Source organism: Phoxinus phoxinus, assembly GCF_949152265.1.
Source record: "Phoxinus phoxinus genome assembly, chromosome: 4".
Lineage (NCBI taxonomy): Eukaryota > Metazoa > Chordata > Actinopteri > Cypriniformes > Leuciscidae > Phoxinus > Phoxinus phoxinus.
Genome location: NC_136879.1, coordinates 37864409 through 37886908, shown reverse-complemented (window position 1 = coordinate 37886908; position 22500 = coordinate 37864409). Strand labels below are relative to the sequence as shown.

General features: G+C 37.4%; 2 protein-coding genes across 2 annotated transcripts in view; both read right to left on the bottom strand.

Annotated features, from left to right (window-relative positions):
* The window catches only part of acsl3a (acyl-CoA synthetase long chain family member 3a), a 39210-nt gene extending 28777 nt beyond the window's left edge, over positions 1–10433 (bottom strand). The window contains exons 1-2 of the mRNA XM_079609998.1: positions 10302–10433; positions 2561–3002 (exon numbers count right to left, since the gene is read on the bottom strand). Of these exons, the coding sequence (XP_079466124.1) occupies positions 2561–2917 (357 nt within the window). The 5' untranslated portion in view covers positions 2918–3002; positions 10302–10433. The remainder of the gene's footprint in view (positions 1–2560; positions 3003–10301) is intronic.
* A 401-nt stretch (positions 10434–10834) lies between these two features.
* slc8a2b (solute carrier family 8 member 2b) overlaps positions 10835–22500 on the bottom strand; it is a 112762-nt gene continuing 101096 nt past the window's right edge. The window contains exons 9-13 of the mRNA XM_079609992.1: positions 20245–20262; positions 19570–19694; positions 18492–18591; positions 17685–17963; positions 10835–16409 (exon numbers count right to left, since the gene is read on the bottom strand). Of these exons, the coding sequence (XP_079466118.1) occupies positions 16033–16409; positions 17685–17963; positions 18492–18591; positions 19570–19694; positions 20245–20262 (899 nt within the window). The 3' untranslated portion in view covers positions 10835–16032. The remainder of the gene's footprint in view (positions 16410–17684; positions 17964–18491; positions 18592–19569; positions 19695–20244; positions 20263–22500) is intronic.

Here is a 22500-nt window from a genome sequence, read left to right as displayed (position 1 = left end):
TGCTTATAAAGCTCCCTCTCTCATGTATACCAAGATTTGGATTGTTCTAGAAAAACAGATTTTCAGAAAATTCTAAACAGACCTAGAAAATTCAAGAAAGTTCTAAACAGTTCTAGGACGTTCTAAACAGTCCTATAAAGTTCCAGAAATTTCTAAACAGTTCTAGAAAGTTCCAAACAGTTCTATAAAGTTCCAGAAAGTTCTAAACAGTTATATAAAGTTCCAAACAGTTCTAGAAAGTTCTAAACGGTCCTGAACAGCCCTAGAAAGTTCCAGAAAGTTAAGAAGTGCTACTTACTTATAAGCACAAGCAGTAACATTTGTTGCATGATTGCTCCTATTTTTTATCTGGGGTGACCTTTTTTAAAACTAAGATGGATTAGGGCATTTTTCATTATTTTTAAGCAAAAGTTAATTGATTTAAAATACAGGAAATCTTTTATTTGAAAAATTAGTCAAAAAGTTGTAACAGTGAACAACACACTACTCACACTATTGATATACTACACATAGGCATAGAATAGCGAATGGGGACGCACCTATAGTTGTACATTTTAAACCCTCTGTCTGACCTTCACAATTAAAGATCTAGGAAATGTTGCTTAATAAAAAAAAGCAAAATAGTTCAAAATAGCAAGAAAAATCTGTTTAATCTGTTAACTTTTACAGGCAAAGTATAATTATTATTGAGAACAGTATACTTATTTTTCTATATCTACTGTAAAGTACTGCTATATAATACCCATGCCTCTTTATAAGCATTTAAATGTAAAATTTGTCATGATTTTTTTTTTTTTGTGCACAGGACAAATCAACTTGAAAAATCCATCCACAGTCTATTTACACAGTATATATTTAAACATTTATATATATGCCTGTTCAGTATTCAGAAACTGTGTAAGGAAGTTGTCATTGTTTTTACATCCAGAGAATTTCCAGTCATTTACATAATATTAATCTTGAAGATACAGATATAAAAGCAGCCTGATAAATTCAAAAGAGGATGGAAAATGGTCCCTTCAGAAAAAAAAAAAAAAATGCCACAAAAGTGCATCAGGTATCAGGTTTGTGTAGAGCACTCTCTTAAACAATGTTAGAACAAAAGCAATGCAGCAAGCAGAAAGAAACACCCAGCAGCAGTTGTTCGGGATGCATACTCAAGCCCTTCTCATCTTGCACAACAGCAGCACATGTCTGGCAGCTTTAGTTAAGTAACAGCAGCAACACAGGAGAATATTATTACTATATGAGCTGCTCCAGCGCTGGACAATAGGATTAGCATCCGAACTGAGAGATCATTCACATGCTGCAGGTCGGTTTGTTACAGGCTGCTTGACTTAACATGGAAAACAAGATTTTCTCTGTGCTTTTGAACAGAGTTTAATGTAGGCCTATTATGTAGACACACACCCACCCACGCAACACAAAACAAACCTCCCTTATTGGTCCACTCCACTCAGACCATTTATAAAGTTATTAAAACATGTCATTCAGAAATCATCACACTTATGAGATCAGCTCATTAACTTTAGGCCCAATTTTATGTTTATTACATTTATCCAATATTTTGAATACACACTATCGGTCAAAACTTCATTAAGATTTATTTTATTTTATCTTAATATGCTCATCAAGGCTGCATTAATTTTACCAAAAATACAGTAAAAACTGTATTATTGTGAAATATTATTACAATTTAAGACAACTGTTTTCTATGTGAATATATTTTTTAAGTGTAATTTATTAAATTAATGCTTTTATTCAGCAAGGATGCATTACATTTATCAAAAGTGACAGTAAAGACATTTGCGATGTTAAATTTTTTTTTTAAAAATTAAATAAATACTGTTCTTGTCTTGAACTTTCTATTCATCAAAGAATTCTGAGGAAAAAAATTACATTTCAACATTGATAAAAACCCATTATTTTTAATTGAGCCCCAATAATAACTGATAATAACTCAACAGCATAGAATGATTTCTGAAGGATTATGTGACGCTGAAGACTGGAGTAATAATGCTTAAAATTCAGCTTTGATCACAGGAATAAATTACATTTTTAAAATATATTCACATAGAAGTCTTAAATTGTAATAATACTTCACTGTTTTTACTGCATTTTTGATAAAATAAATACAGCCTTTGTGAGCAGAAGAGACTTCTTTCAAAAAACATAAAAAAAATGATTTGTAATATATACAATTATTTCAAACTTTTGGCCAGTAGTGTAGGCTTACTACTAATTACTATACAGTCATTTCCACCCAAAAGTAGCATACACTAAGCAGCGTACATTTAATTTTGAGTCTAATTCAATACTTTTATAATATAATATTTTTCCTTAATTGATGAGCAAGTTTTCAGTGTTTTTTAAGCATGTTTTCAATGATTAATCCATTGGTGGATGACTAGTCAACTAGAGGTCAACCGATATATTGCCGATATATCGGTGCCGATAGTTGATTGGTAGAACAATCGTTATCGGGGGGATTACAAAAGCATTGCTCCTTCAACACATCCAAGAGTTTTGAAAGGCCAAAGGACTTTCAGACGATACACACCTTCTTGAAGACTCTTCCATCCTCCTGACCTTCGTCTTCCTCGCTCAGCAACTCTCTGGTGCCCAGGCAGTCGAGGTCAGGATGGCGGCTTGCGGTTGATTCAAACACCCGATCGAGTGTGTCCACCCCGGGCTGTAGGCACATTGCCAGCCCCCTCAGCGCTCCGACATCCCGGTACGGTCCCGACGGGTGTGCGCTCAGGGATCGGCCTTTCACCCTCCGCGAACACTCGGAGAACGATTGCGATTCGGACGACCTCAGCAACAGGTACGGCAGGTAAGAGATGAGAGAGTAAAGCCAAACCACCAATCTGAATATGAAGACCACTACTGGACTCACATCCTGCTTCAGCCTCATACTGACAGAATGAAATGGAAAGTTAGGATGTCACTTCCTCCTCTTCTTTTCTTCTCCTCTCCGATGTGTCAGTGAAGCTTTGTTTCTAAACAAGAAAAACAAGCAGTCAATCTTCCATGCTGTTAAACAACACACTAACACTTGAACAGCATTCAAACGATCATAAACCAAACGATCATGGGCGATTACTTGTTAGATGGAAATTTCACAATTTAACAACAGATTTGAAAGTCGCCAATATAGAGGTGTGTAACGTTTCACAACAGCCCAGATTTCTGCACAAATCCAAAAGTGGGTGAAAGGTGACATTAAAAAACTAAGCATGTGCATGAGTTTTTGTGAGCGTGGGTCAGGGTTATTTATTTTTGTTAACTAAAACCATAAAAAACAAATATTTGGACACAAAAGAAGAAATCAAAAAGTTGATGGACCCTATTAACTTCCATAGTGAGAAGAAAATAAATACTATGGAAGTCTATGGGGTCCATCAACTGTCTGGTTCCCAAAATCCTTTAAATATATTATTTTGTGTTCAACAGAAGAAAGAAACTCATGCAGGTTTGAAACAACTTGAGGGTGAGTACATGAAGACAATTTAAATTTTTGGGTCAACAATCCCTTTAAAGCGACTTCTTTGACTAAACTCATATGCTGTTGTTTTTTGCATGGAACACAAAAGGAGATACAGACACAATATAAAAATTGTACAGTTTTTCATAGGACATTTTAAAGTGGGAAAAAAAACACACAACTTGTGTGCTTAATTCAAAGTCTTCTCGGCACATGAGCTTTGTGTGAGGAACTGACTTTCTTTCTATCACTTTCCGCCAGAGATGACCAAGCTGCACTGTGATCAATCATGTGACACACAAGAACCAATGCGATTTGCCTTTAATGGCACTAAACGTTCGTTTAAGCATCAATGAGAACTGTGAGTGATACATAAGTGAATAAGTGTTATAAGTGAGTAATGACTTCATTTCGTGAATATAATGTTAATATTATTTTATGGGGGGGGGGGGGGGGGATAAAGATTATCATTAATTAATTAAATCGATTGTTGGCATTTAGTAAGCTATTTTCTGTGATTGTGTGGGCACGGGAAGAATAACAAAAATGCTGTAAATTATCAAATCAGTGTGTTTATGATTACGATAATGAATTAAAATAATATGATAACAAGAAACAGTTTGCAATATCAAGCAGCTTTTTGTTTGTGTACAACTAAAATAACTGGAACCGAAGCCTCGACACAATCAAGTTACAATGGCATGAAATTAAAATAATTTAGAAATATTTTTAAAAACAAAAACTAATAAAAATGACAAAAAACACATAATAAAATTACTCAAATAAAAACCAGAAAATATAATAATAATTCAAAATATGAATATAGAATAGTGAGTATGTATGACATGAATGTGCAGTGGCATGGCTGAGGAAGTGGGGGGTTGTGTCACTGGTCGAAGCTGTCCGTGGTCCTGAAGCCACCCGGGTCCCTAAATTAAATCCTGTATTATTAATAATAAGATTGACATGTCTGCTTGACAATTAACAAAACACGGACAAGGCGGATCATCTACCCAGGGCTGAAGAGCATAATCTGACATTGCAACATTAGTTACACTTTATTTTAAGGTGTCATTATTACGGTGTAATTATATATTTAAGTACTGAGTAATATTAATTAACTACATGTACTTACTAACCTAGGGTTAGGATTTGGTTGAGGGTTAGTTGCATGTAATTATGCATAATTTACTGTTATTACTATGGTAAGTACATGTAACAAGGACACTGTAAAATAAGGTGTTACCCAACATTAGCCTAATAACACAAGGGATCAAATCTATTTTTGCCCATATTGTGACATCACAACCAGCCTCCCATGATTACATCACAAAACACAAATACACTCTTAGAATGGAATGGTCATTTGGGGTTCTAAATAGAACTAGGCCTATAGTGTACTTGACTAAAGTGTGAAGAAATCTTTATGCCAGAAAGGATATAAGGAGAAATGTCTCAAATAACTGCATAGTACTTTCATTTTTTTTTCTCTAGTGAAGTGTTTACGAGCTGTTTAATTCATATAATTTAATTAAAATGAAGAATTAATTAAAAGTATCTAATTAAAATCCATACAATTATCATATATGAGGCGCCTGACTGAACCCTTTAAGGCCCTTGTTCACACCAAGGACGATAACAATAACGATAAAAAGAAATCGTTATATAAATAGAAAAGAACAGCAGAGTCCACACCACAAACGATACCGTTGGAATAACTTTTCTAACTTTTTTTTCCCCCGATAAACAATACAAATGTTGACAGCGAATCAAAATCCATCCTGGTTTAAAGAGCTGGAGCATTTAAAACGGCAGATGACAAAATTGCAGTGTGCTTAAAAATAGACAGAACGATTTCATGTGCTGGTGTGGAAAATAATATAGGTTATCGTTCTTGGTGTGAAAGGGACTAAATTAAGCTTCTTTATAAACCTTTTCTTCTAAGAGTGTTTACCTCAGTTCTCACTACAAAGTCAGAAAAAGAAGCAATAAGATTCAACATACAGTGTCAATTAAACTAAAAGAATACAGAACCAATATGAGTATTAGTCAAATAATCCCCAGTGTTTGCATATATATGCACAGCAGATCAAATATCCAGGAATATTTCTGTATTCATGCACACAACGCCCACCGAGCAAGATCTACGGAAGCTATTCCTGCAGATGTCATTCATTATTCACACTCACTCATCAGTGTCTGTAAGGGCAAGGCCTCAAATATCCCTTTCATACATTCTCAAGGATCTCATGAATAACTCAGCAAATGCATGACAGTCTCTAAGATCATCCGCTGCTGCCCAACTCTGCTCTGCTATCCAGAATAGAAAGTTTTACAATCAAGGTTTTGTTATTTAGATCTTATCATTTGTTTTCTTCCTGTGAGATGCACAATGAAAGGGGATGGTGATAAATATTATATTCAATTTTAATTTTACAGTCAAGCTAATTTTACAAAAGCACCATTAAAAGTTGTGTGTACTATTGTTTTGTACAATACAATAGCTTTGTGGGAGAAACACTATAATTTAAAGGTGCCCTAGAATGTGTTGAAATAATATTTTAATTTTGTCCCTGATATCTACATAGAGGGTATGTGGCTTAAAAAGCCATTTAAAATGTCCAGAAAAGGTTATACAGGTCAATTTCCAACCCTATAAATTGGCCCTAGAATGAAATGGTCTGTTTTTACCTTATTTGGAAGGGTCATGAATAGTAATGAGGAGTTCTGCTCTGATTGGCTCTTTCACTGCGGGCTAATTACAAGAGCTCAGAGAGTCACAGCAAACAGGTACGACGTGCAAATGGAGAGACTCGGTGTACAACCGTATATGTTTGAGCCGGTTTCAGACGACAAGTTTGTTTGTTCAAACAAGCGGTTGTTTGTAGAAGGCAAATGGACGTTTCGGAGTGGTAAGTTTATTCATTATTTTCAGTACGAACTTAACAGTCACGTGTGTGCGTGTGTGTGTGTGTGTATGTGCGTTCGTTCGTTCGTTCGTGCGTGCGTGTGTGTGTGTGTGTGTGTGTGTGTCTGTGTGCGTGTGTGCTTCACCTGCGCAGCGCAGTTCTGTGTAGCACCGTATCTCTGAAAGGGCTTATTCAAATTTTGGAGGCGTACATATTAATGATCCCATCGGTTACGTCACAGTAAGTGTTATGTGGAGATTCGCCCGTTTTTCAGGGGTGTTTTTCAAAAACGAGATTTAAACAAGAAGGAGAAAACAATGGTGTTTGAAACTCACTGTATGTCATGTCCATGTACTAAACTATTGTTATTTAACTATGGCAAGTTAAATTCAATTTCACATTCTAGGGCACCTTTAAGCTGTTAATCAATGCTAAGTCTCCAATCTGATTTGCAGTTGAGTTCAATTAAAAAAATGGTGCCTTTTTGTCATGCACAATGTTAAGTAATGTTATTATGTTATTATTATTTATGTTATAATGTTTTTTTTTCTCTTCAGTTTTCTTTTTTTTTTAAGAGTTTGTCTATCCACTTTCATTATTTCGAAAACAAAAGCTTTTTTTTTGCTTAAAGGAGTCGATTGTCGAGTTCACGCGCGTGATCATTGGTAACTAAACCTATGCGCGTGAACTCGACAATCGACTACTGTGGACTTCGACCGAAAACAGGATTTAAATACAGGTATGTGCGCTTGTTGAATTAACATAATTTTTATGAATATCTTTCACATCTACTGCAGTCAGATTCACTCGTGTTCACTCTGAAAGAATCACTCAACATGGCTGGGCACTTGTAATGACACATCAAGGATGTTAAGAGGATAAAAGCAGGTTTAAAACTTGCCCCATTGAAGTCAATAGGGTGCAAATTTTAAAAAGAAGATAACACAGTGTAGGCAACACCGATTTTTGTCGTTGTTCTCTGTATTGACAAATTTACTAAAAATTGAGCTCAATGTTAAAATTGACCGGAGTTCTCCTTTAAGAGACCTCCTTTTGTCTTAAAATAATATAACATTGGATTGGAATGAATTAAAACTGTTATTTTTGGGTAAACCGTTCCTTGATGTTCTCGACACATTTTAAGCCTCTCCTTTTTTTCGTCATCGTTAATTTTTCTGTACATCGCCCCACACCCATCTTTTTCTGAGCGTTGAGTGAGTCACAGCTGTCTTTTTTCAGTGTAAATAAAGCGAGTTATTCCAGCTCAAGTCTGAATGCTCTTAACCAGCAAATCTAACGCAGCATGTAAGAGCATTGCACAACAACATGAGCTGAATATCGTGGGTCTGAAGCAGTGTTCGGTATTTATGATGAAAATGGTTTTGTGTGATAAATCTGAAATCGCTGCTATTCATTATGTGAAGAGAGGCGAGATTTACTTCCTCTTTCCAATGAAAGGATCATTGTTTGATACCACCAGCACTCATACAGGAGTGAAGAAGAGGTTGAGTAAGAGAAACAGAGAGAGAGGGGAGAGTTGCCATTGTGTCATGTTGTGTAAACTAAAGTAACACAGAGAGTGTGTCTGCTTTACTGTGCATCGTTGTGTGCCCTATATGAGCATCTGTGGCCATCATCTGTGTGTGTTTTCTGCAGCCAGTGTCTGGCAAAAAAGGATGGTTAAAGAAAATTTTATTTTGCATAAAGAAAAACGCACTTATGATAATAACAATAAAGCACGTTTCACACAAATCCTGTCAGAGAGCACCATTTTTTCTTTTCTTTTTTATAAAATGTTTGCATTGCATTACTGTAATGAGAACTAAACTCATTCAATTTCAATGAACACTGTTGACTCCTGGCAACATGAGCGTAATAAAACATGTGTTGGAATTGCTCAGTGGTAGTGCAATTCAAACAATGTCATATATAGGAATATATATGCAAATCTTTATGCAAAATATATTGATTTCCATTTAGGGTTAAAATGTGAGAAATGTTCTGACCGTTTTCATGTCATTCGCTCAATACAGCACAGATGCGTCTGCCAGTAATTGGTATCGGACGATAAAAGCAAGTATTTTCACAATCGGCTGACGGCTGTCAATCAAAAGGGGGCGGGGAAAAAAACGTGTTCAGACTGCAACTCAGACTGTGTGTGTGTGTGTGAAGAAAATCCCTCTTGGGTTGAATGTAGGGCAAGATAACGTCACAATAACACACAAAAAAACGTAATAGTAAAAAAAGCGACATAAAAATAGTTTAAAAAGCGAGATAAATCCTAATTTATGTCCAGGGCATCGGTCGGTTCCTATGTCCAGCCCAGATTATCTGGTAATGTGAGCGTTTACGGATCAAATCTTAAACTTCCCGAACTGCTCACGGACACATTGCCTGACAATATCAAACATGTTTGAAATGATTTTAAATCAACTATTATTTTCAAATCTTGTAGTGTGTGCAGGTTTAGAATAAACTCTGTGAATATTCTCCTTATGTGCGTGATGCAACCAGATTTCACAATTGGTTAAGATTTAACTCCTGTACTCCTGTATAACCGGAATAATTCATGTCTAATGTAATTGATCAATAAGTGTTTCAAGCAGCAGGTGAACAATGACGTGGCATTTGCCACAGGAAAGTTATGAAAACATGAGTGAGGAGCTTATTTAACTGTTTTATTTTATTTATTTACTGTTATTTTTTTATATGCATGTTGGAATAAATTTGTCATGAAGACAAGTGTGTATGAAAACTACCTTATGTGCAACTGAGCTACATACAAACTTTTCAGTTTTTATTAATAGTTTGTGCTTTTTCAACATATAACATAGTAATAGCCTAAACCAAATGAGGGGGTTCCCTGTAGTTTGCTACATTATTTGGGAGATATTTCAAACTCAGTATCAGTTTGGGCAGATATTATTCTGAATAATCAGCTATCGGTATCGACAGGGTAGTTAAGTATCAGTGTATCTCTAGCTATATAAAACACAATCATAACTTGAGTGATGGAGAACTGACTGACATGTTTGTCAGAGCAACAGTTCATTCATTGAATCATCCGAGCTTGTGTTTACTTGTCAGCAAACCTTCTGCATAGGCTGTGCATGAGAATGAGAGAAGAACAGAACTGGATCAGACACCATTTAATTAATTCAAACACTGAAAACTAAATACAAGCTCAAGGCAGCAAAGCTTAAGAAACTGAATAGGCTTATTAAAGCAAAGGCACAATAATGACATAAGTTGAAAAGGGCTTCACTAACGTTAAATAGGCCTACCTGCCACAGCTCAATCTCATGACCTCTCTCCCACTCAATAAGACACAAAAGCGTCTCTGTGTGTCATTCATAATCATAATTTGATTCCTTAGTATTACAGCAGAGTATGAATCACAGACTCACTCAGAAAGAATGAGGTAAGTTAACTTATAACGTTCGTTAACGTTAAACAACCTGTTAAACCTGTCTCAACCTGATAAACCTGTTAAAGTCTGAAGAGTGTCTTGCAGATAATCTCTCTCCAAGCACATTCAACTTTTATTTTTTACCCAAATATGTACATTTCAACAGCCTTTTTAATAGTTTCAGCAACTGCTAAGGTTAGTAAATAGACGCGCGTGAACATAATTCGCGTTCAGTCGAGAAGTTTAGGATCAGTATCGGACGGAATATCAACAACAATCCATAAGTATGTATCCCTTTATTAATTTAAAGATCTACATATATATGTAATAAAAAAAAAATCACTAAAACATGTTGGGGGTCTGTTTTAAACGTCTTTAGATAGTGCTAGGGTCATGATGTGTCAGACCCTCAACCGCTCGCGCCACAAAAAGGACAGAAAGATATTGATTTAAACATCGATCCCGTTTAAAGTTATCGTATAAAGCGCACACTGACCTTTATTCGTTTCCGGAGGGAGAATATTTCACTTTCTACACGCAGCCGCTCACCTGTCACACTGACTGAAACTGAATACTATAAACACTGATCAACAACGGTTGGTTGGGGAGGTTTGAATGGACGCCGGGGAGGCAGCGGTTTGTAGCACGCGCTCGTGAGGGTAAAAGCGCGAGCTGTGATTGGACTCTCCGCGGTGGCGCGTGCCGGGGTCCGATGCGTGATGTCACCGGTACCCGTGGCTCGGGTCACTCGGTTTGTCCCGTTTGTCGCGGATGACGTATGACAAGTTTCTTTTATACACTTTTGTCTCTAGGCAGCAGAAAGCGCAGAATGAAATTTCCTGTGACTCTTAAGGAATAATTTCTTGTATTTTCTTCCATTAGTTCTGGTGTAATATCCATATTGTCATCGGTTGGTAGGCTATATGTCCATTAATAACCCAGACTGATACAGTGTGTGGTAAAATTATTTTTTTACAGTCCAAAAACAACAACAAATCTATTTGTTTTCTATTTCTAAAGGGGGTTGTCATCAATTCTTGTCCAAACTGGACTAAATGTGTTGTGCACTGGACAAAGACAGTGTGATAGGGTCCAGATGATGAAATTCAATTACAAACATACAACCAAAAACTCACACACATCTTTTCTTTTTACTTTTTCCGAAGCTACAGGCTTTAAAACTGTAATTCAATGCAGTACACAAAGCAATTAAGTGTTGTGTTTTCAGTTTTTAAGAATAGCGAGTTTTAAACATGAAAATAGTTTGAGTAAAAACAGTCATACTTTAGCTGAGGACAGTAAAGATGCACTAAACAATAAATTATAATAGAAATGTACATTTTACACTCATAAGTGCCATTTATGAACCTTAAATAGTTTAGTTTCTCTATTTTTATTATTTTTGATGAAAATAAAAGAAAGCTTATAATGGCAAACTGTCAGTATTGAACATAATGATGCTAATCAAAACTTACCTATTTTTCTCTGAACTTGACTTTTGTGATCACTAGATGGCATCATTTATATGAAAGATGAGTGAATTATCTGATCTGTACATTTTACTGTCCTATATATGTGCATGATTGTATACAAATGAACAGTAATAAGCCGACAGCAGCCTTTACATATACGGAGGTCCAATAATTTGAGTTTTGATGTGTTATAGATGTTATTACAAACCACTCAAGGACAGTACATGTTTAAAATAAATAAACTATATTCAATAAGGTCTGCTTGAGCTCTAACAGCTACATCATTATTTTTTTTCTTCTTAATTGGGACACATACACATCATGCCATTTTCTTTCAAACAAATGTCCTCAGTCTTTAGTTTTATCTTGACTTTTTCTGTTACTGACATAACAAAATGAACAAAAACATACAAACATAAAATCCTTATATATTACTTTCTAGTGAGTTATTACAGTATTTGATATATATATATATTAATGTCACATCATTTCTGACACATTATTAAAGTAATTTAACAGGCAGAAAGAGAATGATCACATGATAGAAGTGCACAAAAACAAGGCAGGGAGCAAGGCCAGTTTGAGGTCGACACACACAACATACAAAACTCTGAGGACGAGACAGATTCATAACATGGAAAGTAATAACTATTTTTCACATTTCTCTAGGCAGAAAAAAAATTAAGTGTAACAAACTGTCAATATCTTCCTCACTTCCGATTCTATTCTAAAATAAGGAGGATCATTAATATAATATTGTGTGAATAGGGTACAAAAATACCTGCAAGTAAAATAAAATAAATGCAAAATAAGAAACGAAAGATGGGATAATAATACAGTAAATGTAAACTTTGACACTAATAACAGCTCATGCGTACAAACAGGTACTTCATGCATTTTGCACATTAGAGGCACATGTACAGCTTCACATTTACAGTAATGAACACAGTCCAACCGCTCAGAAATGCAACATCATCACCAGACATGTGTTGGGAAAAGCCAAGGTGGCATTTTTCTCAATGAACATGCCCTCAACACGGTTAACAGACGAGACAGTCACAGCTACAGTGTAGTTTTACTCCGTTATCATGAGTTAAATTCCTTGTAAATGAATTAATAAATAAAAATAGCCTTTGGCCCAGTGCACAAGAAACTGTTTTACAGAGACATATTACTTGCAATTCAAAAACACATGATAGATAGATATAGATAGATAGATAGATGGAAAGATAGATAGATAGATGGATAGATAGATAGATAGCGTAGGTGGAAAGATAGATAGATAGATGGATAGAAAGACAGATAGATAGCGTAGGTGGAAAGATAGATAGATAGGTGGAAAGATAGAAAGATAAGACAGATAGATAGGATAGGTGGAAAGATAGATAGATAGATAGATAGATAGATAGATATATAGATAGATAGAGTGTGCAGCATTTACAGATGTATTTACTGCACTAATAAACACTGCAAATTGAGTCTGAATTATCATACAACATATGGTGATTTCTTACAACCCAAGTAAACCTACTGAAAATATCTAAACATCTTGGAAATAGTTATCAAAAACCATTACATCAAGAACTATTGAGCTTCCTATCAACTTGTGAACACTTGGAAATAGAAAAATCACCTACTGAAAATGTCGTATTCCAAAAAAGTTTTACAAAGCTTTCGACTTTAACAGAGTTGTAAAAAGAGTAAACATCTGACATTCAGGGCAACGGGGGGATTTCTTCAGATAAACTCCAGCTTGATTCCACAAAAACACAAGATCACTGATGATGAAACGGAATAAAATTAGTAAGGAAAAAAAAAAAAACATTTACTTTTCCAGAAAATCTCTATCGCGCTCCTCGTCATTTGTCGGATTTATTGCACGTTCTCTTCGTAGTGTTAAGAAGAAAAAGCCTGCATGCACTAAAGGAAACCTGGCAGCAAGCAAAAGGGTCAGGATAGGCACCAAGTATTACTGAAGGGTTTACTGTCACATATTGCACGCTTTGTCTCAATCAATTTGGTTTCTGTTGTACTCAGAGAAAACATGAACACACTAACACGTAACACAGATACTATTATGAAATGTTATTAGCTAAGTCTCTTAAGGCAATAACAGATTTGGGATTCTGCTCATCTAAGATCGACCCCGTCCTTCAGGGTTTCAAATATGAAAATCTCCGTCGAAGAAAAGCAACATTTTCTAAATCCCATTGAACAATTTTCTACTGATGTGTTTTAACAGTCCGTTTAAGCCAGTTTAAGTAGATGCTGATGTTGAGCGAGTATAAAACAAGATTTCATGCTTTATCATTCACACAACATCTAAGTCAGAGAACATGTTTCTCTCTGCCGTGACGCAATCGAAGGCATGAACGTTGTTCAACGTGAGAAATATGAAAATGTGAGGCAAAGCAAAGCTCGCCACGTGAATACACAGATCAATGGTGCTTTTTGTTGTCGTTTTATTCTTGAAAATAATAAGAAATCCTGATCTGCTCTTCAATTAACTAAATGTTCTTAATCAAGTACTGAAATATCATAAAAGAGATCTGGCAGCCATCATTGTAGTCGCAGAATCTGTCGTCCCTTTTAGTAAACAAACATTGTAAACTTCAAATTCATGCATGTCTTCAGAGTCAACGCATGCCACTATAGATCTGCCAATATGTACTCAATCATGCATTTCCATTGACTAGACCACAGACAAAAGTCTAGCACAGATACACACATCACACAGCTTTTCACAAACATCTACAGACCGGACAGATGAGCCGACGACATAGAAACGCTTAGAATCCCCTTAACGTATACATGTACACACAATCCTGAGTGCTCTACGAGTAAACAACATTTTATTGTGAATCTGTCAGGGACCAGACGATTCAAGGACCAATCAGCTTTCAGCACCACGCATAATGAGCCCGCGAAAGAGTTTATAAAGAACCAATCAATGCGCAGCTCTTTAAATCATTAATTGTTAGAAGCCCCAGACAGCTTTACACAATGGCGAATCTGTACAACTTTAGTGTTTTGTTATGAGAACTCGGATGCATCAAATAAACAAAGTTGACATCCAAATCATTCGTCCTCCTAATAAACCTGTATTGAGAAGAAGATAAACTCTCAGTTACTTTGACTGGACTGAACTCCATTCGATGGAGACGTCTTTTATTCCTAGCACACTCGTGGTCTCATACTAAAGAGAGGAAAAGTTGGAGCTTGGAGATATGGAAATGACGGCGGGGATGTTTTCCGGTGGGATTTTTTTTACATTGACACTTTTAAAAGTGGACATACAGAGAGTTCCATTGTCTCCGGGCAGCAGAAAGCGCAGAATGAACAATCGAAGATTCAAATCATTGTGATGTCATCAAGAGAGTTCCATTGTCTCTAGGCAGCAGAAAGCGCAGAATGAATGTAACAATTGAAGATTGGAATCATTGTGATGTCATCGAGAGAGCAGTGTTCCGTTTCGGCAGATCCCAGTCATAACACTGTGTGAGACGCTGAAGTGTAGAGTAAGTGTGCGTGTAAAACTAAATGAAAACATCTGGATCCAATGTCTTTAACCTAGCAGAATATCCAGCCTGAAGTTTCATGAATAACTTTCTAGTTCCATCTTCAACCATTCTTCTGTTAACGAGCAGCCCTATTTTGCCACTATTTTAATACGAATTTCTGGTATCGTTAAACATTTTTTTGATCTTGTCATTGCAGGGCACAATTAAAAGTCTTTGATCGCTTAGTGTCACATGATCACTAATGTCTAAGTCTGACAGATTTCCGGACAATATTTATGCAAAACGAATATTTCGTTATTTAGCGTTCCTGTCACGTTACTATAAAATTTAATTTGTGTCGGCTCCGATGAACGAGCAGTCCAACGTCAATCAAACATTAGTTGTACAGTACCATTTCAATTTCATTTGTGACTGTTAGGTGGTGCGGTCACACTAGACCCCATTATTATTAGTTATTTATATTGTATTACTTATTAAAACAAGAAGCCCTAGAGCATGTCATCATATCCTGCTGTGCATACTCATTGCAGGCAGGGTCTAAAGTAATTTTGCATGCTTGATAGTCTAATGTGACGCGCATTTTCAGTCCGTCTTGCATTTTACTCCGGAGTCATATTGTACGATCTGTCAAGCAGCGATCGTAAAGAACCGCTTTAGTGCAGAGTGATGCACACAGCCCAAGCAAAACTGCTGATCTGTTAACAGCTCTATTGCCGGGCATTTTCATTAGCATCTAAAATGCCATCACTAGAGTTGGCGTTTGCTTTTCTCTTTACTCTGATGTATTGTGCCCTTGAACCGTAAAAAGCCTGTTATGTCACAATGTCTGCAGTGCTAAACAAAAGTCGTCAGTTCTGCCCATCAGCTCGAGAGACGGAAAGACTATTTTACATCATCGCTCCCTCTTTTGTTTTAGTGCTTAACACTCTTTTTTTTGCCCTCTTTTGCTACATGCTTTGCATTCATAAACTCCTCTTCTTTCATCTCTCTCAAGCATCGTCCGTCTCTTGTTGTTTTTCTCTGAACTTCTTCCACCTCAAAATTCTCTAGCAGGATTCTTGGACACATCTAAGTTGAACGATCCTTGTATTCAACGATTCACCAAATACGTGTTTTGTGAGTGTGTGTGCAAATTTGTGTGTTGATGTGTGTAGCTTCTTGGCTCCGAGTCTCACCCCCCCCCCCCCCCTCCCCCTCCTCCCCTCTCTCTCTCTCTCTCTCTCTGCAGGGTCGCTCAGAAGCCCTCGATGTGGCAGTAGGCCTCAAGGCTGGAGAAGAGGATATAGAGGAACCACAGACCCAGAAAGAGGAGTGAAGTGAGTATACGCGAGACACGAGGGCCGCCCAGCTCTCCCCCGATTGACGGTCGGCGCCGGAACAGCAGTACCGCCATGCAGACGAAGGCAAAAATAGTGAAGAGTGTGACGGAGAAGGCCAATGATCCGGGGTCCACTTCAAACTTCTTGCCCTTGATGGCCCAGTACACGGCCGCCACAGACCAGGCCACGCCGATGCCCAGAAACACGTTGACGGCATTGCTGCCGGTGACGTTTCCGATGGAGGCGTCTGCGTACTGGTCCTGAGTAGCGGCGACTTTACTGGCGAATGTGTCTGAAAAAGAGAGATAAAGATCATGAGTAAATATAGGCATTAGTGGTCGACTTATATATGGACAAGGCTGATAAACTGGCCAATATTTGTGTAGCTTTTCATTTCTTAAACAACCATGTAGGAAAACCCAAGAATACACCGCAAGCTCAGACGTAGAAAATGAAAATTGAGCGGAAGTACGTAGGAGGGCGGAGCCAGGCTAGAGGAGAATTGCATTGACTACAAGATCTTGAACAAAAATATATGCACCTCTTGATGGAAATAAAGGTTGTGATGATATTTCCATGAAAAGGTGCATACATTTTCTCAAAGACTTTCAATGTGCGATCACTGCAATTATGATCCAATAATATACTCTCAATCAATTGCCTATTTAAATCCAAACAGCAACTTTTTTTTGGCCGGTGTATAATATAATATAATGTAATATAATATAACATAATATAATATAATATAATATAATATAATATAATATAATATAATATAATATAATATAATATAATATAGTATAATACACACATTAGATTAGATATTTAGATTATTAATCATTATTATTAATAATAATGTTTTTTTGTGTCATTTATTTTTACTGAATTGTGATATAAAACTAAGTTTGGGCCGGGGTAAGTTTTTTTTTTTAAATAAATTAATATTTGTATTCAGCGGGGGTGCATTAAACTGATAAAAAATGGACAGTAAAGACATTTATAATATTACAAAAGATGACTACTTCAAATATATGCTGATCTTTTGAACTTTATGTTCATAAAATAATCCTAAAAAATTAAACGTATCACGGTTTCCACACAAATATGAAGCATTTTAAGTTTTCAACACTGATAATAATCAGAAATGTTTCTTGAGCATCAAATCAGCATATTAGACGTATTCCTGAAGGATCATGTGACGCTGAAGTAACGTTTACTGGAGTAAGGACGCATACATTTGAACACATATTTAAATAAAAAAACTGTTAATTTAAATTGTAATAATATTTCACGGTGTAACTGTTTTTACTGTATTTTTGTTCAAATAAATGCAGTCTTGGTGAGCAGAAGAGACTTCTTTAAAAAAAATCTCACTGATATACCGTACATTGATCCCAATAATTATCTGGACATTGAAGTCAAAAGTAAAAAAAACAAAAACAATTGTTTGTGCATTTTTGTTCACAATAAATTCATCTTGCATTTATGCTGTGTTATTTAATGCAGTGTCATTCAGGTATTTTAAAGTGTGGCTGAAGTGCCCTGGATTAAATGTCCCGAGGCACACCTGGGATAGAAGTGCCCAGAGCCACGAACACGACTGCGGTGACAGTGTCGCGAAGGCCGACGGTGCAGCCGAAGTGAGACGCCAGGTCTCCGATGACCGCAGTGAGGAGGCCAATTACAATGATGGACACCACGAAACAGGCCCAGCCGTTCCAGTACTCCGTGGGCGGAACGAACGCGAACAGAACCTTCCAGAACACTGTCAGGAAGTGCATGACGTAATCGCAGCAGGACGGGAGACGCTCCTCTCGACCCTCATCGTCATCATCGTCTCCATCACCTGAGGATGCCACACACAATTAAAGATTTTACATGCACGGCCATTAACACAAGTAACCACCAGATGACAGTATCACATCACGTACTGTACATGCACCTCCAGACACAAACAACCTTATATCCTTCAATCCAAACCATTTTTTACAAGTTTCATCATAACAAAATAAATATTGTATGACTTTAAATTAACAGTACGGACCATTTCTAAGGCACTTTTATGATGCATTTTAAGTTGTTATAGAAAATTGCACATTTAACAATCTTCTTTTCTGTTCCATGAATGAAAAGTGCACAAATGCTTACAAAACAAGTCATTTTTATCTGAGGTATTGTGTATTGCTGAAGCTTCTGAGATTGAGATTTTAAGAGGAGCAGCTTTAGAGTGTATGAAAGAGCCTCAATTATGTGTTTTATTAAGTCTGTGTATCGCTGTGGGAATGCAATTTATACAGCGTGACTCATACAATGTATTCCTGTTTCAAAAGAGTGTGTTGAAGAACACAAAGGTGTGTGTGACAGACAGACACACCTGCACTGACGGTCACTGCATCCACAAACTGCTCTCGCCAGGAGTGAGTGCCGATAACCAGCGCCAGGTTAGTCTTCTTGATCAGTTTATCAACGGTACTCTGAAACACAGCAACAGATCACTGGCAACATTTAGACCACAGCATTACCGTAAGTGCATTTAAGGCACATGTTCACATGACGTCATTAATGTGGCCCATATCAGACACAATAAACTTGTGTTTAAACTCAGGTAAAGTCATAAAAGTCAAGGTATGCTTAACGTTTGCAAAAACTCCATCATGCAGATGTCACAGTTCAGGATAATCAAAATAAATATGTATATAGAATAAAAATATATGCATACATATTACTTATAATAATAATAAACACACACACAAACCTAATGTGTGTGTGTGTGTGTGTGTGTGTGTGTGTGTGTGTGTGTGTGTGTGTGTGTGTGTGTGTGTGTGTGTGTGTGTGTGTGTGTGTGTGTGTGTGTGTGTGTGTGTGTGTGTGTGTGTGTATTAAAGATAGAAAGAAAAAAAAAGAAAATACAGATCTGGACCACTGAAGTGCTGGCAATGAATTTCTTAATATTACTATCATGACAAACCTAATGAACCTGACAACTGTTCGTTTAGCACCACTGATCTGATAAATAACACTGAAAAAAAGATATGAGTGTAATATTCATATCATGACAATTTAATCAACCCATCAAATTTGGCTGTCATCAACAAGCATGAACAGAGCCAAAAAAAAATATTTTCACTCCAGGTAATCATTAAGTGGGAGCTTCAAATGAATTTTTTTGTAAATAGTCAAACAGTTTGAATTTAAAAATATGCACTGCAAATATGAGGAAAAATTAGAACCATCATGCGCAGGAATACATTGGGAATCTACTGGGAATGGGATACCTTTCAGATAGGATACCTTCATAAGACTTCTCACTAAAATAAAATAAAATAAAATAAAATACGGACCTACAATTTCCAATGTTTTTTTTTAGATGTGATGCTTTACAGTAAATTCACAGGACTCCCCAATAAAAAAATAAACAAAATATGGACTGACTATGTTTTCAGATGTAATACCTTAAATTCATAGGACTCCTCGATCACCACCTCCAGCCGGCTGTGCTCCCCCAGAACAGGTTTGCCCATCTCCGCTATCTTCCTGGCCTCCTCCTCCTCCGTGCTCAACTGTGCCTCCGGATCCTCTGAAAGAGACACACCATAAAGGAAAAGAAACAGACAGAAGACAGAAAAGAATGAGATACAACAGGCAGGAAATGGAGGGCATACCCCTTCCCTGTCAATCAAAAACATAACAGCTCAACCAATCAATACGACACCACGTACAACACCACGACACACACACACACAGACGAAGCAACACGGTTTGAAATCAGGCTTTGAGAGATGTTCTGAATGCATGTGATTCCTCTGTGCCAGACTGTGGATTTACAGACTTTTAAGTCCACATTAAAAGCCATTTACAACCCATTTTACTTTCTTTCAGAGTGAAAAAGATTCAGAGTAAAAACTGGGATTGATTATATGGTGAAAGCTACCATTGAGATTTTTTTTCTCTTTCTGTCTGTTTTGAACTCCTCTCTTTCAGCAGTCCCTCTTTTCACACCATAATCGTGTCCCTCATGGGTTCAGGGAAGCTTCTAGCCCTTTTTCTCTTCTCTTCTTGAGTGTGTAGCATGAGGGTTAGTGTGGACACATGTCAGAGTTTGATCAGAGGTTGATCTGAAACCTTACCTTGGTTCAGCAGCAGGGCTGCGTGGTGTAAGGAGGGACAAGAGAGATGGAGTTAGTGCTGGAGATGAGTTTACTCCATTAATAAACACACACATACACACACACATAAACACACAAACACACACAAACACACACATCTCGGAACCGTGGTCCTGTTCCAAACCCTAGTGAGCTGCCTCTCTGAATACTAAGGGTGTATTCACAACTGTCTTGTTTGCTTCGATTGAATTGAACTCAAGTTTGTTTCCCCCGTTGATGTGGATCTTTTGGGCAGGTGTGGATACAGCAATCGCACTCGGTTACGGACCAAACAACCGTACCGAGACCCAGCTGAAGACGTGGTCTCGGTCCCGTTCCAAACAAACTCTGGTACAGCGCACATAAGAGCATGCTCTCTCTGCCGGAACCGTCTTGCATCACATCTTTGTCTTTGCAAAGTCCTAATTACAACATCGTATAGATGACTGTGGCAAGCAGGATGAGACAGAGGGCCGTGAGAGAACGGTGGCGAGATTACTAACAAACGTCACCTGCGTGACGCACCGGTCTTGTATCTCACGGAGGAGTGGAAGCATAAAATAGAGAGTGATGACAGTGAAGGACGAGAGAGGACCAGGCCTGGACTTCTATGTTATGTTTTGTTTACGTGTCGGCAGTCGTCCATGAGGGGCTGCCGTTTTTACGTTTGTTTTGTGTTTGTTTTATTATTCAATTGTTTAAATGTTTGTCGATTCCCGCCTCATTCTTCCCATAACAACATACTTTGTTACAATGACATTGTGTCATATGATGCTCATAAGTTTCTTCATTATTGCATTAGTAGCTGTTAACACCAAATCAGTAAAAGAATAAAAATTGCACTACGAAAAATCTCCATGATTAGCCTGTTTTTGCACTTCCTACTTTTCCCTGCTTGAGAATTTCTGTCCAATGAATGGATGACCTTAGCACACGTGTGGTTTTGTTTACACATTTTGGTTCACTAGCAAAAAGGGCAGTGTGAAAGTGATCCACACCGAACAAAAAAAATCAACATTGTATTTGGTCTGGACCAAAGCAAGTGAACTAGCGGACTTTACTGGTGTGAATAAACCCGAAAACAGCATTCTAACCAAATGGCACCTCAAAAGAGATTGATGAAATGCTCAGACAAATAGCACTGCTCATATGATGCACGCAAGAAACAGTGCAAAGTCCCTTTTTTATTATATTGCGAGTGTTATCCCTCCGGTGCTACTTGCACTGCTCAAAGCGGGATTTCAATCGGCGTCTCTGGCATGGGATGCGGGCACGCTAACAAGGTTGCTAAAGACCACAGTATCTTGAGTCCAGGGGATTGAGGTTTACACGCACAGCTCTTACTAGTTTGCCTCCATTAAACTCCTCCACCCCTAAACCTCACTTCTATATGGGTCACTGCACCAAATGCAATCCCTCAGGTCCAACTCGACCCGCTCCGAACAGGTTTGAACTGGCATCTGTAGCATGGGAGGTGAGCGCGCTTAAAAGGACGCAGTCTCTAGCATCAGTCGCTAACGCGCCTCTTAAGGCCAGGGGAGTGAGTTTACACGAAATTTGGGCAGCTCTTACTAGCTGGCCTCAGTTACAAAACCTTATTCTTATCCGGGTCACGGCACCAAATTAAATGCTCCAAGTGGGATTCGAACCGGCGTGTCCGGCATGGGAGGCAGGCATGTTAACAAGGATGCTAGCTGGCCTCCGTTACACGGATCATTTTTACCCACAACAACAAAAGGTGTTGTCATTGTATCATTTGCACATGTCTTGCTAATTTAAACTTTTAAACCATTCCAGCACAAGAAGAGCCAAAAGAGAACTTAATTTGGTAATCGCATGCCGAAGCGCGCACACACAAAGAGGCGATTTGATTCCTCATCTCCTTGAGCTTGAACGAACTCATACGCATAAAATATGTCAAAATACCTGTCTTGGCAAGTATTCTTGTAAACACAGTCGGTTATGTCTTGAGTGAACGTAAACAGTTGAGAAATAAATCGGATCATTAAATTGGATCCGTGCATAAGGTCTTAAAGTGACAGCAGCCTATAAATACCTGCTGCTAATGTTAATCAAACAACAAAACACATCTTTAAAGGACAAGTTCGGTATTTTACACTTAAAGCCCTTTTTACAGATCGTATCTGATGAAATAGAACTGTTAAGATTAAAGTTTGGACACATGCTCCTGTCCCGAGAATTTTAGGTTTATTTCTGCTACTTCTGTGTATTCAATGA